The sequence below is a fragment of the Eleutherodactylus coqui genome, chromosome 5, assembly GCF_035609145.1.
Source record: "Eleutherodactylus coqui strain aEleCoq1 chromosome 5, aEleCoq1.hap1, whole genome shotgun sequence".
Lineage (NCBI taxonomy): Eukaryota > Metazoa > Chordata > Amphibia > Anura > Eleutherodactylidae > Eleutherodactylus > Eleutherodactylus coqui.
Genome location: NC_089841.1, coordinates 211202437 through 211218056, shown reverse-complemented (window position 1 = coordinate 211218056; position 15620 = coordinate 211202437). Strand labels below are relative to the sequence as shown.

Below are 15620 nucleotides of genomic sequence, written 5' to 3'. Positions count from 1 at the left end.
AACGTAGGGGCTTTAACCACAGTGCAAAATCCCAGGTGAACTTCTTTCCTCCTTGTCTCTACCTGGCAAACACTGGAGTAATATGAAATTGTGTAGTCTCCGGGGCTATTGCACAAAAATGTATACTCAATGGAGGCCAAAAGGACACTCTTTTGGCCTCTGTTGGGTGAATGGAGCTATATGGATGCTTTTAGCCTATACGCCAAGATCTGCTCCAAGCATATACGCCAAACAGAGAGCTAAAATGTCATGCGAACAGGGTCTTCATAAATAAAATGTCAACCACTTTATTGTGTTCCGGCTCATATTTTGCATCAACTCCATATAGCTTTGTATTAAACTACTATCCATTGCCGATTAAGGGGTGAAAACCCAACTATTACCACTTTCCCATTGAGAGATTTATTCCCAACTCTACAAATAGAAGACTTTTGTAAGAAATATGAATAGTTTCATATTGATAAAAACATTAAAGTCCACAGTTGCCAGGGAAACGGGAAACTCGCATCTCAAAAAGCAAAAAGGTTCTGCCGTATGTCATGTACATCATAAGAACACTGCAAAGATTAAACATGAGGCTACAGGTTTCCAGGCTTGTCTTTCTCCGCCAGAACACGGCATCTTGATGGAGATGACATCAATAGAAGATTTCTCAAGGCTGCAGGTTTGCACTGCGTGGACCTTTGTTAGTGAAGTTAGTAGGAGCTAGTTATTCTCCGCCTGCCTGCTTCTACCTGTTGTTTTACTGTCTTTTAGATCTTCTCGCTAGCTTGTTTTCATGGCTATCCATGCAGTTCTGTATTTGATTATGTAGATACGCGTAGAAGAATTGTCAGTTCTAAAAAAAAAGTGCATTTTAGTCACTTTTTCAAAAGTTACGTTAGGTCTCGTTCACATCGGTGTTGGTGGCTCCATTTCAAAACTCCTTTGCCCATTTCCAAAAGATGAAATTACGCATTATGCTCGCTATTTCATCCTACGAACAAGGCCAGACAGAAGGTCGGAAACCAAACAGACTCCATTATAGTCAATGACTCCATTCAGCACCACTCAGTTCCATCATAAGACTGATTCATTTGTCTAGTGGTTGCCCTTTTACTGCTCCCTGAATGGAGCAGTGCTGATGTGAACGAGCCTTTACTCTTTGGTATATATTCCCTGATGATAGTTGTATAAGGGTAGCTTCTAAAGATGAGCGAGTATACTCACTAAGGCACATTACTCGAGCGAGTAGTGCCTTAGCAGAGTATCTCCCCGCTCGTCTCTAAAGATTTGGGGGCCGGCGGGGGGCGGGGAGCGGCAGGGGAGAGTGGGGAGGAACGGAGGGGAGGTCTCTCTCTCCCTCTCTCCTCCCTGCTCCCCGCCGCAACTCAGCTGTCACCCGCGCCGGCCCCCAAATCTTTAGAGACGAGCGGGGAGATACTTGGCTAAGGCACTACTCGCTCAAGTAATGTGCCTTAGCGAGTATACTTACTCATCTCTAGAAGCTACCCTTATACAACTATCAGCAGGGAATATATACCAAAGAGTAAAGGCTCGTTCACATCAGCGCTACTCCATCCAGGGATTTGGGGGCCGGCGCGGGTGATAGGTGAATTGCAGGGGGGAGAGAGGGAGAGAGAGATCTCCCCTCCATTCCTCCTCGCTCTCCCCTGCCCCCCGCCGGCCCCCGAATCTTTAGACACGAGCGGGGAGATACTCAGCTAAGGCACTACTCGCTCGAGTAATGTGCCTTAGCGAGTATACTTGCTCATCTCTAGTAGCTTCACATCTGTGTGGGAACCTTCTGCTCAGACGTTCCGTCGCAGATCTGGTACAAAATACCGGCAGAAAAAGTGCTGCATGCAATATTCTTTCTTCGAGCTAAAAGATGGGCAGTTGAGTAGAAAGCCAATGGACCCCATTATAGTCAATTGGGTCCTTTCGGTGCTGTTCGGTTATGTCCTAAGACGGAGCCGTTCGGCCATGGAGATCCCTGAAAGTGGAACCCCTGATGTGGGTTTGAAACCACCCAAATTTTTCAGGTGCCTACCATGAACATTTTTGGACCAAACTCGATAAATATGTAAGGAACACATTTCCATGGGTCTAAAACAGGGATTTGGGTACCATAGATATAGCAATTATCATTAACAAACAATGCTGTTGGTTATAACAGGCAAAAAAACATTCTTTTTAGAGCCCTAGTCCCGGCCAAGTAAGGCATGAATTGTAAGATGCTTTACAGAATTCTGCATTAGTTCATCACCCTGATGTCTTCTTGGCAGGATACGTTGCTCACAAATCAAAGTTTATTAGCCTATGGCTGTTGAGTCAGTGAATACTTATCACCATTGAACTTTATTGTTGTGTTTTATGGCTGGGTGTTTATGGCATTTCTTTATATAGCATCAAAAGAGTGAAAAGGAGGATGTCCAGTTCAGTGGGGGCTACAAAGCACTGATATGTAATGAGCTTCCCTGTATGGAAATTAGACATATGACCCTGGAGTGCAGCATAACATTAAGTGAGCAGGTTTTTCATGGATCAGTTTAAGTGTGAGTCCACATTAGAACGGGAAAAAACAGCAATCTGAGTGACTTCGAACAATCGATAATCATCAATGCCATATTTGTTGGAGCCAGTATTTCAAAAACTGCCAACCTTCAAGACCTACGGTATCAAGAGTACATCAAGAATGGTGTGATTTGGAAAAAAATATCCAGTCAAATGCCATTGCTGTGGATGTGATCACCTCATTGATGAAAGGGGTCAGAGGAGGATGTCAAGAATTCTTCTGATGAATGGCAAATTACAATGGGATACAACACTGGTGCTCCCCATAATGTGTCTGGATGTACAGCTCATCATTTTTTTAGCACAGATGGGTTACAACAGCAGATGACCACTGCTGTCTAAGATAAACAGAAAGGCAAAACTCCAATGGGCAAAATAGTGCAACAATTGGATCACTGAGCAGTGGAAAAACATTGCTGGAAAAGCCGGCATCTGAGCACTTCCGTGAGCTTTAGCAGTGTATATAAAAAAGTGTACTGTGTTGTGTAATGTTATGCCTGAAGAGAGCGGGTAAGCCCGCAGAAACGTGTAGCAAAGGAACCAATAAATTATTTAAAGTTATTTATGGACACTGTGTCCTTCATCTCTGCTGGAACCCACGAGCGCGGGGGAAATTTTTCTATTTAAATACAAGTTGTTGCACAAACAGCCGGTCACGGCTGTTAACCCCAAAGACGCTCTCCGGTGATCTGGATTCGGGACTCCAGGGACGCTACAAGCAAACTCGGATATAAGGTGCCGGTCAATCTCCTGAACAGGAGCTTTGGCCGTGCACCAGGTGAGTACATAAAAGTATCTCACATCCTTTTAAATCGTTTTGTGCGAGTAAGGCGCTGATTCTTGTTTTGTTTTACATCAAGAATGGTGTGATTTGGAAAAAAATATCCAGTCAAATGCCATTGCTGTGGATGTGATCACCTCATTGATGAAAGGGGTCAGAGGAGGATGTCAAGAATTCTTCTGATGAATGGCAAATTACAATGGGATACAACACTGGTGCTCCCCATAATGTGTCTGGATGTACAGCTCATCATTTTTTAGCACAGATGGGTTACAACAGCAGATGATCACTGCTGTCTAAGATAAACAGAAAGGCAAAACTCCAATGGGCAAAATAGTGCAACAATTGGATCACTGAGCAGTGGAAAAACATTGCTGGGTCAGATGAATCCAGAGTTCTTTAGCACCATGCTGATGAAAGTGCCAAAATTTAGTGCAAGCAGCATAAATGGATGATCCCTTCCTGTTAGCTGTTCACAATGTCCCTGTCACTATGTCCATCTAATATATGGCAACTGCAAAAAGCTACAGATGTTGCAAAGTTGATATTGAGTGCACTAAGAAACTATGCCACCGTTTATTTGCCCTTTCAATAGCTTTTCAATGGTATTTGCTGTGTTAAGATAACTTGTTGCAGCAAGTTATCACAGCTAAAAGCTTCTTATGTATAAAATTAATAAATGATCCTACAGTCACCTCTGCTGGGTCCCTGAAGCTCCAGTGCCACATCCTATTCTCCCATAATCTGTCTGTCCCCCAGGCTGGTTTTATTACTGCCCTGCTCCTGAATTCTGTGTAAGGAGAAGCCATTCAGTGCTGCAGACGGCTTCTCCCCTTATCCTTTCCCGCCGGACCCTTTGCACTGTCAGGGACTCAGTGCATCAGGTTTTGACATAGTATACTATACGCCTGATGCATGGCGACCCTGACAGTGCATCTGGTCCAGAGGCTAACAGGCTCTGTAAAGAGGAGAAGCCGTCTGCAGCACAGAATGGCTTCTCCTTACATAGCACCCTGTACAGGAACAACTGTGCCTGCACTAGAGAGAATGACGCTGGCACCGCTGGAGCTCCCCCTTCTGCTATGCAGTTAGGTGAAGACAGATTTCTCAACCCTGTCTTCACTTAGGTACCGAGCTGATGGGGGGTTTTGTAAGAAAAATGTACATAAAAGGTTAATAAAACCTATTGCAAAAATACTTAGAATCGCCTATTCTGTACCATAAAAAGTACAGGTACTCTTTAACATTTTACACTTGTGCTCACTGAGGTGTTCCTAAATTTTAAATACCTGCAGCCACATACCTTACTATGCAAACCAGAGGTTTGAAGTTTTAAAGTTGACAGATGCCTAATGATTCTTTGCTGTTTTATAAATTAAGTGAATATTTTTTAGGAAAGCAATTTGCACATTGTGTAGGTTTTGTTGCCTTCTATTTATCCTTTGACAATGCTAAATTAGGATGATTTGAGGTCTTGAAGACTTATTATTATTATCATTCGGACAAATGATTATTGTTATTACTGGGTTAGTAAATAGCTGGAGCGTCTAGCTTGTTAGTGGCATAATTTAGCTACCGCTTCATTACGATTGTCATTCTTTCTTGAACTCGACCATTATAGTAAACACTTCTTTTTACACATTAAATTAGGATCTGATGTACAGATGGGAGGGAAGGTTTTTATAGAAATATCTAGATAATTGGGCAATATCAAGTAGAATATGGCCTCTCGGGAACATGTCATAAGAGAAGTCTCTTATGTAGGACCACCACTGATTTCCAAACTAGAAAGACTCTATAGACCATCTACATCTCAAAATTTTGTTTAATACAAATTGACAAAGTATTTAAAGCATGCAAATGGAACCAAAATCTCTGGGCCGAGTCAAAAGGTTTAAGATGACCCTCTGATTTTGGGACAGAATTTTGTCCCAAGACAAGAAGGAGATGGGGATATATTACCTGCAGTTGTTCTTCGCTGCTATCCCTCCAATCTGCTGGTTTCGGGTCCTGTTTTTGGCTATTCAAGATGGCTGCACAAATTTTCCAAATACCTAATGCACTGCTTTCTGATTGGTTTCTGCTGATCAAATGAGCAGCTCTGGCCAATCAGAGAGCAGGTGTAGAGCATTGGTAGTCGAACACTACCAATGCATCAAGGAGATTAGGTAGTCTGAAGATTGAACAGCCATCATGGATAGTCGAAAACAGGACCCAGAAACAGTGAATTGGAGGGACAGCAGAAGAAAAACTGTTTGTAATATACCTCAGAATTTTGTCCCAAAACTGGAGGGTTACGTTAATCTCTCCAGAGAGCCTTTCCATTCGGGAAATCAGTGATGGTTTGAGATCACAGACCACCAATGATATCATCTTATCTGTATTTATGCCATATCAGAAGAATTGAGAATTAAGCTTCTCTATTCTTGCAGCACATCATTCAACTCCCAATCTGCATAAGCCTACATTTCATTCTTAATAGATCTTTATGGACAATTTTTCTGGATGCCGGGCTGTTACTGCTCCATCCAGGTTGTGTGTGACTGCAGGAGGTACATACAATACATGCCTTCTGTTCAATTTTTGTAGAACTTTGACACCTTTACAGATAAATCTCCTAGGTGGGCCTAAAACTTAACTAGATACTAGATCTAGGGTATGCCATGAATCTTTGATTGTAGGGGGTCGGACCCCAAGGATCGTCGCCAGATATAGTATGAAGGTGAATTTGACCCAATAAGGCTGTAGTATCAGGCAAAGCCAAACATACAGACATGCCACTATGCCTGGGTAAACCTTGAAGGGGCACAGTACTCTAGAGTTGGCCATGGGTATTTTGTTCCGAAATCATTGGAGGTCTTAGGGGTGGCCTCCCACCAATCAAACATTGAGGGACTGTCCTAAAGATAAGATGTCACTTTACAAAAAAAACCTTTAAGGTGACACAAATAACAAAAGTTTTCTCTTTGATGTTTACACTTTGGGAAGTATTGATTTGAAAGGACTATAATCATAAATCCGAGGATCCCAGGAGGGGAGCCATTACTCTATGAAATATGTCTACCTGGCTGAATCTTGTAAATTAATGCCAAAATACTTTACTTTTATCTACCCCACAGTGAGCCACCTATATGGATTTGGCCTGATGGATGCAGAAGCCATGGTGGTGGAAGCAGAGAAATGGACGACAGTCCCTGCACAGCATATATGTGTTGAAAACACCGACCGCCAGATCAAGTAATACGTCACATATTTGATATATTCCTTTACTAATAAGTGAACCGGACAGCTTTCTACACCCTCTGTACTTATAACACCCATTTTCCTCTGAATACCATTTACAGCATTTGTATATAATTCAGTTATGGCCAACGTCACTGTGTTTCTAGCGGCAGCCCTGTCACCTTGTATAGTGCAATTGGCATGTCATATGTGTGACAGTGGTATGTAGACGCTGGATAGAAACTGTTAACGAGGCTATCACCATCCTCTCAAACAATGAGAGGAGGATGTGAATGAGAACTCTATGATGGCAGTGAATGGACACATTCTCCCTAGTGTTCCATGAATGACAGTAGTGAATAATATATCAGCCTCTTACTGCACGGGCTGTAATAGTAGACAATGACGGCTCAACTGCATTGAGCATAACATTATATCTCCATACGTTACTTTTTCTTTATACGCACATAGATGTCTAAGTGTTGATATGTTGATGTATTTTGATCATCTCTGTACCTACAGAGCTATTTAGTATTTGTTATATCCCAATTGAATAGTAGGTCGCTCATGTATACCAGATGCTGAGCTCGTTCCCCAATACATAAGAGACTTAGCTGCTTTTATTCAATGACTACCACTATTTTACTAATGTTTATTAAAGGGTTTATCCAGGCAGCGGCCGCTGAGATACATCGTGATTAGAGATGAGCGAGTATACTTGCTAAGGCACATTACTCGAGCGAGTAGTGCCTTAGCCGAGTATCTCCCCACTCGTCTCTAAAGATTCGGGGGCCAGCGCGGGTGGCAGGTGAGTTGCGGGGGGGAGAGAAGGAGAGAGAGATCTCCCCTCCGTTCCTCCCCGCTCTCCCCCCGAATCTTTAGAGACGAGCGGGGAGATACTCGGCTAAGGCACTACTCGCTCGAGTAATGTACCTTAGCGAGTATACTCGCTCATCTCTAATCGTGATGATAGTGTAAGCACTGCTTCAACCCCGTCCGGCACTCAGAATTGCAACCGCAGTTCTCATTGAAGTAAATGGGAGCTGCACTTGTATTTGCAGGCTGGGGTCACATTGATTTCAATGAAAGCTGCGCTTGCAATTACGAGCGCCGGACGCTACATGGGATTGGAGCCGTGCTTCTGCTCCGACCCCAGCGGGCCACTGCCTGGATAGTTGATGGACAAGGATCCGCCGCTTGGGATGCCCTTCCATCAGCTGATCATTTGGCCCGCTGTCCTGTGCAGCAGGCCGGACATCATCATCAGCGGATAGGAGAGGAAATGGGCTTCACTCCAGTTAAAAAAAATCAATGGGAGCGCCTTGCTGCTATTCATTTAAATTAAAATTTTAAAAATCCATATTCATCAAACGGCATAGCAGAAAAGGGCGTTCCAGCTGTGCCTGTTGTGTTCAATCTAGTGCAGGCGCAGCTGTTCCCATATAACACTGTGTTAATAATTGTTCTTTTATATTTTGGTAATTTTTAACCCTACTTTGTCCTCCTGCGCGCTGCAGCTCTGCCCCCTTCTTCTGCTATGCAGTTAGGTGAATAGGGATTTCCCTCGCAACTTCCTAACAGCGTCTTCACCTACCTGCATAGTAGAAGAGGGGTTTTTGAAGGAAAAGTGTACAGAGTAGGCTAATAAAACATATTGCAAAAAATTATTAGAATTGCCTATTCTGTACATTAAAAAGAATGTAAATGACAGTTATACTTTGAGAGTGAAGGTAATGGAGCGATGATTTAGTGGTGTGTCCTCCTGTTTTTCCCACACAGCGGCTTCCCACTCACCAGTTGTGTCGGGGGCTGCAGCATCCCCTCATTCAAGTGAATGTGGTCAGCTGCACAGAGAGTGTCTTGGAGCGTCACCCTGCAGGGAAAACTCATGGAAAAGGATGCAGCAGTAAAACAGCTCCATAGCCCATCATTCTCTGAATCATGGGGGTCCTGGAGGCCAGACTCCACCCAATCAGAAAGTGGTGGTATTTCCTAGCAGTATGCTGGTACTTTATAATATGCAGAAACATCTGTAGCTTTACAATGAAGATATTACATGCTAAGTGTAAAGGCTCATTTACATGCAAAGACAATCTTTCAAACTTTAATGTCTATTAACACTTTATCAGCTTCATTTGCATGTAAATGAGCCTCCTGGAGCTGTCTGCAAACACAGCAGGTGGTCTGAGCTCTGCAATCAGCTCCATTGTTCTCGCATGGGCTGTCACCGGTTGCCATCATGAATACGATGTAATCTCTGACTCCCTTGCAGAACACAGTGTGCGGTCCCTTTTATCTTCTCTCCGGCTGAATGATGGATTTTAAGTTCACCTTAAAATCATCGTTCAGCTGAAGAGTAAATGATGGTAGCATTTACACGCAACAATTATCACTCATATGCCATCATTTGAATGAATTTTGAGCAATAATCGTTGCGTGTAAATGGGGCTTAAGTGCATACAATAAATAAACCTGATACTTGTGACAACTACAGGAGTGATCCTTTCATATACTTCATCTTATGTAGGACGATTCGTCCGGACAACGTGGTACGTTCAGTGTATAAAGCCACAGGATGTGCTGACAATGTCAACCACCATGTCATTTACCTGGAACATGTGGTGGTTCGCATCACAATTACACACCCGCGCAGAGGAGACCTGGCTATCTATCTGACTTCTCCTTCAGGCACCAGATCCCAGCTGCTAGCTAACAGGTAGGCTCTTGATATTGCAGTATATAACCTATAAGACTATCGAGCGAACACAAAAATACATAGCATGTCCTAAATATTCAAGAGTCTCATATACCAACATTAGGGAGACACATGCACAGGTATGTAAAATATCAAATTACTTTATTCTGTGCAAATACATAAAAACATCCTATAGAAACGGCAACAGCACAGTATGGTCAGAACTGGGCCATATCCTGAAGTCAGCATGAAACTCGCATATTAGAATATTCAACAACATGTCGTATTCCTCTAAGGAAGCCATAGTAAATGCACGTCAGAGTGCAGTCATACCTGGTCTGCATGCACTGCTATACAGTTCAACCTCTACACTTGTATTACATTGAATCCTGTGACCTATGTTACTTGTTGAATCGGGGATTATTCTGATTGCCAGATTGGAGTTGGGAAGGTTTTTTTTCTCTTAAATTGTGAACATTGGCTTCTGCCTCATTGTTTTTTTTCCCTTCCTCTGGATCAACATTGGGGGGAAATGTCGATAGGCATATGTCTTTCTTTGGCCTAACACACTATGTTACTATGTCTTTCTAGTGTTGCACTTGCACTTTATATTGTTGAGTATTCTAATATACGGGTTTCATACTGACTTCAGGATATGATGATCAGAAGCACAAGGGATTGTACCTCTCCTGTCCCTTCAGGTTTGCCTGGCCTGTGATGATGCCATTCGCTCTCGTGAGCATTATCCTACATTGAGCAGTTGATTGGAACCAATGACCATGGAGGTCCATACCAACTTTACCATTCTATATATGTTACAGTACTAGTAGGGTGCACAGGTACGCACGGCGCGGGACTCCCTGACCCTCACCCACGCTAATGCCCCTTCCTGGAGGTGGCCCCAAAGGTGGACAGGTCCAGGCCACCAACACTGACCCTATGCTGCCTGGTGGCAGGACAGGAAGGAACCGCCGTACCTATGCAGATAACAACTTACTAGTACCAACAGGCTAGGCCAATAGAATAAACCAACACGACAGGAAAACCATAGAACACAGGCAGAGCTGGATCGAGACAAGGTAACTTTCACTGGAGCAGGACTGAAGTCAGACACACAGGGAATGGAACCAATAACTGGCAACTGCTATCAGCAGCTGCCAGACTATATTCAGGAGTCTCCGCCCCTTGGGCGGAGACCAACCAAGCCAGCTGACTGGAGCTCCCAGCCAGCCACTATAACTCACAGAGGTAGAGCTCGCGCCCAGAGCACGGTGCCGCCGCTCGCCGACCCCAATGTGCGCGCAACACCATCCCAGAATGCCGCGGCAAACCGAGCCATTGCCACCCGTGGTCCCTGACCCGCCTCATGGTAACAATATATTTATTATGGGTATCATCCAGTCTTGAGTATACTGTGCTGTTGCCTTTTCTATATGATATTTTTTTGCATTTACTTGAATGTGTCCCTGATGTAGGTATATGATACTTATAAGATCACAGGCAGACATAGGCATTAAACAGGATGATATAGAAGGGAGATATGGTTCTAATTTTGTGTATTCAGATTGTATTGTTATATGAAACTAGAATCTAGATAAAAGTCATGTATTGCTGTTAATGTATTGTATTCCATCTTGGACTAAGTTACAGCCTGTAGTATAGTCTAGAGCTGTGCAAAGAGTTGAAGGTACAGAATATGACGCCGGTAATGGAGAGGCTTTACAGCAGTTCAGTTGAATAAACCATGCTTTACTGAATGTACTATCAGGGATAATATGGCAACAGTATTATTTGGATGCAATGCAAACATTAAATTAATGCCATAACTCGATCTGCACACTACAAATACAGTGTCCTTAATGTTGTGTAGACTGATCACAGTCAATAAATGGTTTACCCTGGCCTGGGGTAACAGATGCTGTTTGAAAACAGGAGTCTCCTCTGAAGTAACTTAGTCTTGCAGGAACTTTGGTTACGGAAATGAAATACGCAGTTACTGTCTCCTGAACAGATTATTAGCACAGTACCTTTGGGGAGGTTGTACAATGATAAAGTCAAAGCAATCTGTTTTACTGATGAAGAGCCTGGAGGATGGTACTCATGATTACACACAACTGAAACTTCAGTTTATCTGCTCTCATTGGTGGTCTCTTTCCCAGTGATAGCTTGGCACTTGTAGTCGGTAATTGCAACTGACCTTTCCTTGGTTGATTGGAAGACCTCCCTTTGGCACTTGTGTTGCGACAACAGGGTACCTACCACTCCAGGAATCTCTCTCTCTGGTCCAGGAAAACCCAGCTCTCTAGCAGCAATGGGACTGCTCACTCCTCACCAGGCTCTCTGCAAAAATGGCTGAGTGACCACCCAATTGCCTTTAATTCCTAGCCCATCAGCCAATAAACAGGCCGCTCAGGTACTGTTAATCCACAACAGCAAAGTTAGAGTAAAAAGAAACAGTCATGTGACCTCACTGAAGGTTCTAGAAGGAACATGTATAAAATCGAGCAATAATATACGTGGATATATACCGTATGCGTGGGTATTTAACCTCTTATGGTTGCATTCATACTTCTGCTTGCTGTTACTGAAAATAGTCAACAACCTTGGAAAGGGACAGATCTCTAAAAGGTTAGCTAACCTTATATAATGCAAATGGAAAGTTTATTTATTTTAAATGGGGTTGGGGTAACGTGGCTGTCTCCATATATTTCTGTAGTCAGAGCATATAGAGAGTTTGTCCTGAGTAATAAAAGCATTTTAACATACATGCATTACCCGATATGAAAATGGCTTTTATTCTCCTGAATGGGTTAACTACATGACTAGTGTTAAAAATGTGAGTGCATGGTTTTACAAAGGCAAAAAATAATGGAAGCCCTTCACATTGTGTCACAGTCATGCGGGACTTTCATTGCTTCTTGTGGGAACAGATTGATCATCTCCCATCCAAGTGCTTCTTCACCCTTACCCATGGTAGCTTACTAACTAGGAAAATATAGTAAACTTTAAATCATGCATAGCAATTAGAGATGAGCGAACGTGTTCTTCCGAGCTTGATATTCGTGCGAATATTAGGGTGTTCGGGATGTTCGTTATTCGTAACGAACACCATGCGGTGTTCTGGTTATTTTCACTTCCTTCCCTGAGACGTTAGCGCGCTTTTCTGGCCAATTGAAAGACAGGGAAGGCATTACAACTTCCCCCTGTGACGTTCAAGCCCTATACCACCCCCCTGCTGTGAGTGGCTGGGAAGATCAGGTGTCACCCGAGTATAAAAGTCGGCCCCTCCCGCGGCTCGGCTCAGATGCCGTGTGAGTTAGATGAGGGACAGTGCTGTTTATACCGGAGCTGCTGTAGGGAAAGAATTGGTAGTTAGTGTAGGCTTCAAGACCCCCCAAAGGTCCTTATTAGGGCCACTGATAGCTGTGTGTTGGCTGCTGTTAGCAGTGGCAATTTTTTTTTCCTCAAAATCGCCTCTGCAGACCGTTGCACCTGGCATTAGGGACAGAAGTGCTGCATAGGCAGGGAGAGTGTTAGGAGTGAGTGTAGCCTTCAAGAACCTCAACGGTCCTTTCTAGGGCCATATTTATCCGTGTGCAGTACTGTCCAGGCTGCTGTTAGCTGTGCTGCATTTTTTTTTGCTTCTCAAAATCGCTTCTGCATTGCACCCTCCATTGATACTGCAGGGAAAGAATTGTATAGGCAGGGCCACAACACAGTTATTATTCATTGAATATACGCAGTGCTGCCTTTTGCTTGTAAAACAAGTGAAAATAATTCTATTTGTCCGGCCTCTGTCCGTCCTAAGGGCGGTGGACACGTGTCGGCTGCGTGTGACACCTTTAAAAATCATACGCACCCAGCTACGTTTTACTCCTGGCTTCGCCATTTGCTTTCCTTAATTGGGAAAAAAAATACCTGCTCTGCCACAGTTAATAACTCTGCTACCCTCACGTTCTGTGACACATTAGCAGGGACACAGCACAGTTATTAAACTTCTCATGTTCATAGAATATACGCAGTGCTGCCTTTTGGTGCCAAAAAACGGAAAATAATTCTATTTGTCCGGCCTCTGTCCGTCCTAAGGGCGGTGGACACGTGTCGGCTGCGTGTGACACCTTTAAAAATCATACGCACCCAGCTACGTTTTACTCCTGGCTTCGCCATTTGCTTTCCTTAATTGGGAAAAAAAATACCTGCTCTGCCACAGTTAATAACTCTGCTACCCTCACGTTCTGTGACACATTAGCAGGGACACAGCACAGTTATTAAACTTCTCATGTTCATAGAATATACGCAGTGCTGCCTTTTGGTGCCAAAAAACGGAAAATAATTCTATTTGTCCTGCCTCTGTCCGTCCTAAGGGCGGTGGACACGTGTCGGCTGCGTGTGACACCTTTAAAAATCATACGCACCCAGCTACGTTTTACTCCTGGCTTCGCCATTTGCTTTCCTTAATTGGGAAAAAAAATACCTGCTCTGCCACAGTTAATAACTCTGCTACCCTCACGTTCTGTGACACATTAGCAGGAAAACAGCACAGTTATTAAACTTAGATTATTCATTCACTTGAGGCAGTGGGGCCTTTCGTTTTCAAAAAAGGGAAAAAATTATATTTGGCCTGCAGTCTTGCGCCAATTTATTTCCTGCCTGTGAAATCAAATCACTGGTAATACAGCATGCTGAGGGGTAGGGGTAGGCCTAGAGGACGTGGACGCGGCCGAGGACGCGGAGGGCCAAGTCAGGGTGTGGGCACAGGCCAAGCTCCTGATCCAGGTGTGTCGCAGCCGACTGCTGCGCGATTAGGAGAGAGGCACGTTTCTGGCGTCCCCACATTCATCGCCCAATTAATGGGTCCACGCGGGAGACGGTTATTAGAAAATGAGCAGTGTGAGCAGGTCCTGTCCTGGATGGCAGAAAGTGCTTCGAGCAACCTATCGTCTACCCGCAGTTCTGCGCCGTCCACTGCTGCCAATCCGAATCCTCTGTCTGCTGCTCCTCCTTCCTCCCAGCCTCCTCACTCCACTACAATAACACCTGCTCAAGAGCGGGAGCACTCCCAGGAACTGTTCTCGGGCCCCTGCTTAGATTGGGCAGCAGCGGTTCCTCTCCCACCAGAGGAGTTTATCGTCACTGATGCCCAACCATTCGAAAGTTCCCGGGGTCCGGGGGAAGAGGCTGGGGACTTCCGCCAACTGTCTCAACAACTTTCTGTGGGTGAGGAGGACGATGACGATCAGACACAGTTGTCTTGCAGTGAGGTAGTAGTAGGGCAGTAAGTCCGAGGGAGCAGCGCACAGAGGATTCGGAGGAAGAGCAGCAGGACGATGAGGTGACTGACCCCACCTGGTGTGCAACGCTTACTCAGGAGGACAGGTCTTCAGAGGGGGAGTCAAGGGCATCAGCAGGGCAGGTTGCAAGAGGCAGTGCGGTGGCCAGGGGTAGAGGCAGGGCCAGACCGAATAATCCACCAAGTGTTTCCCAAAGCGCCCCCTCGCGCCATGCCACCCTGCAGAGGCCGAGGTGCTCTAAGGTCTGGCAGTTTTTCACAGAGACGCCTGACGACCGACGAACAGTGGTGTGCAACCTTTGTCGCGCAAAGCTCAGCCGGGGAGCCAACACCAACAGCCTCACCACCACCACCATGTGCAGACATATGATGGCCAAGCACCCCGCAAGGTGGGACGAAGGCCGTTCAGCGCCTCCGGTTTGCACCCCTGCCTCTCCCCCTGTGCCCCAACCTGCCACTGAGATGCAACCCCCCTCTCAGGACACAGGCACTACCGTCTCCTGGCCTGCACCCACACCCTCACCTCCGCTGTCCTCGGCCCCATCCAGCAGTGAAGTTCAGCGCACCGTCCAGCCGTCGCTTGCGCAACTGTTGGAGCGCAAGCGCAAGTACGCCGCCACGCACCCGCACGCTCAAACGTTAACCGTCCGCATAGCAAAATTCATCAGCCTTGAGATGCTGCCGTATAGGGTTGTGGAAACGGAGTCCTTCAAAAGTATCATGGAGGCGGCGGCCCCGCGCTACTCAGTTCCCAGTCGCCACTACTTTTCCCGATGTGCCGTCCCAGCCCTGCACGACCACGTCTCCCGCAACATTGTACGCGCCCTCACCAACGCGGTTACTGCCACGGTCCACTTAACTACGGACACGTGGACAAGCACAGGCGGGCAGGGCCACTACATCTCCCTGACGGCACATTGGGTGAATTTAGTGGAGGCTGGGACAGAGTCAGAGCCTGGGACCGCTCACGTCCTACCCACCCCCAGAATTGCGGGCCCAGCTCGGTGGTGGTATCTGCGGCGGTGTATGCTTCCTCCACTAAACCACCCTCCTCCTCCTCCTACGCAACCTCTGTC

At 45.3% G+C, this 15620-nt stretch overlaps 1 protein-coding gene across 3 annotated transcripts in view; it reads left to right on the top strand.

The window, feature by feature from the left end:
• PCSK5 (proprotein convertase subtilisin/kexin type 5) overlaps positions 1–15620 on the top strand; it is a 436962-nt gene that overhangs the window by 205933 nt on the left and 215409 nt on the right. For all 3 annotated transcript variants that reach the window (XM_066604156.1, XM_066604155.1, XM_066604154.1), the window contains exons 11-12: positions 6457–6574; positions 9087–9275. In XM_066604156.1, coding sequence (XP_066460253.1) covers positions 6457–6574; positions 9087–9275 — 307 coding nt within the window. The remainder of the gene's footprint in view (positions 1–6456; positions 6575–9086; positions 9276–15620) is intronic.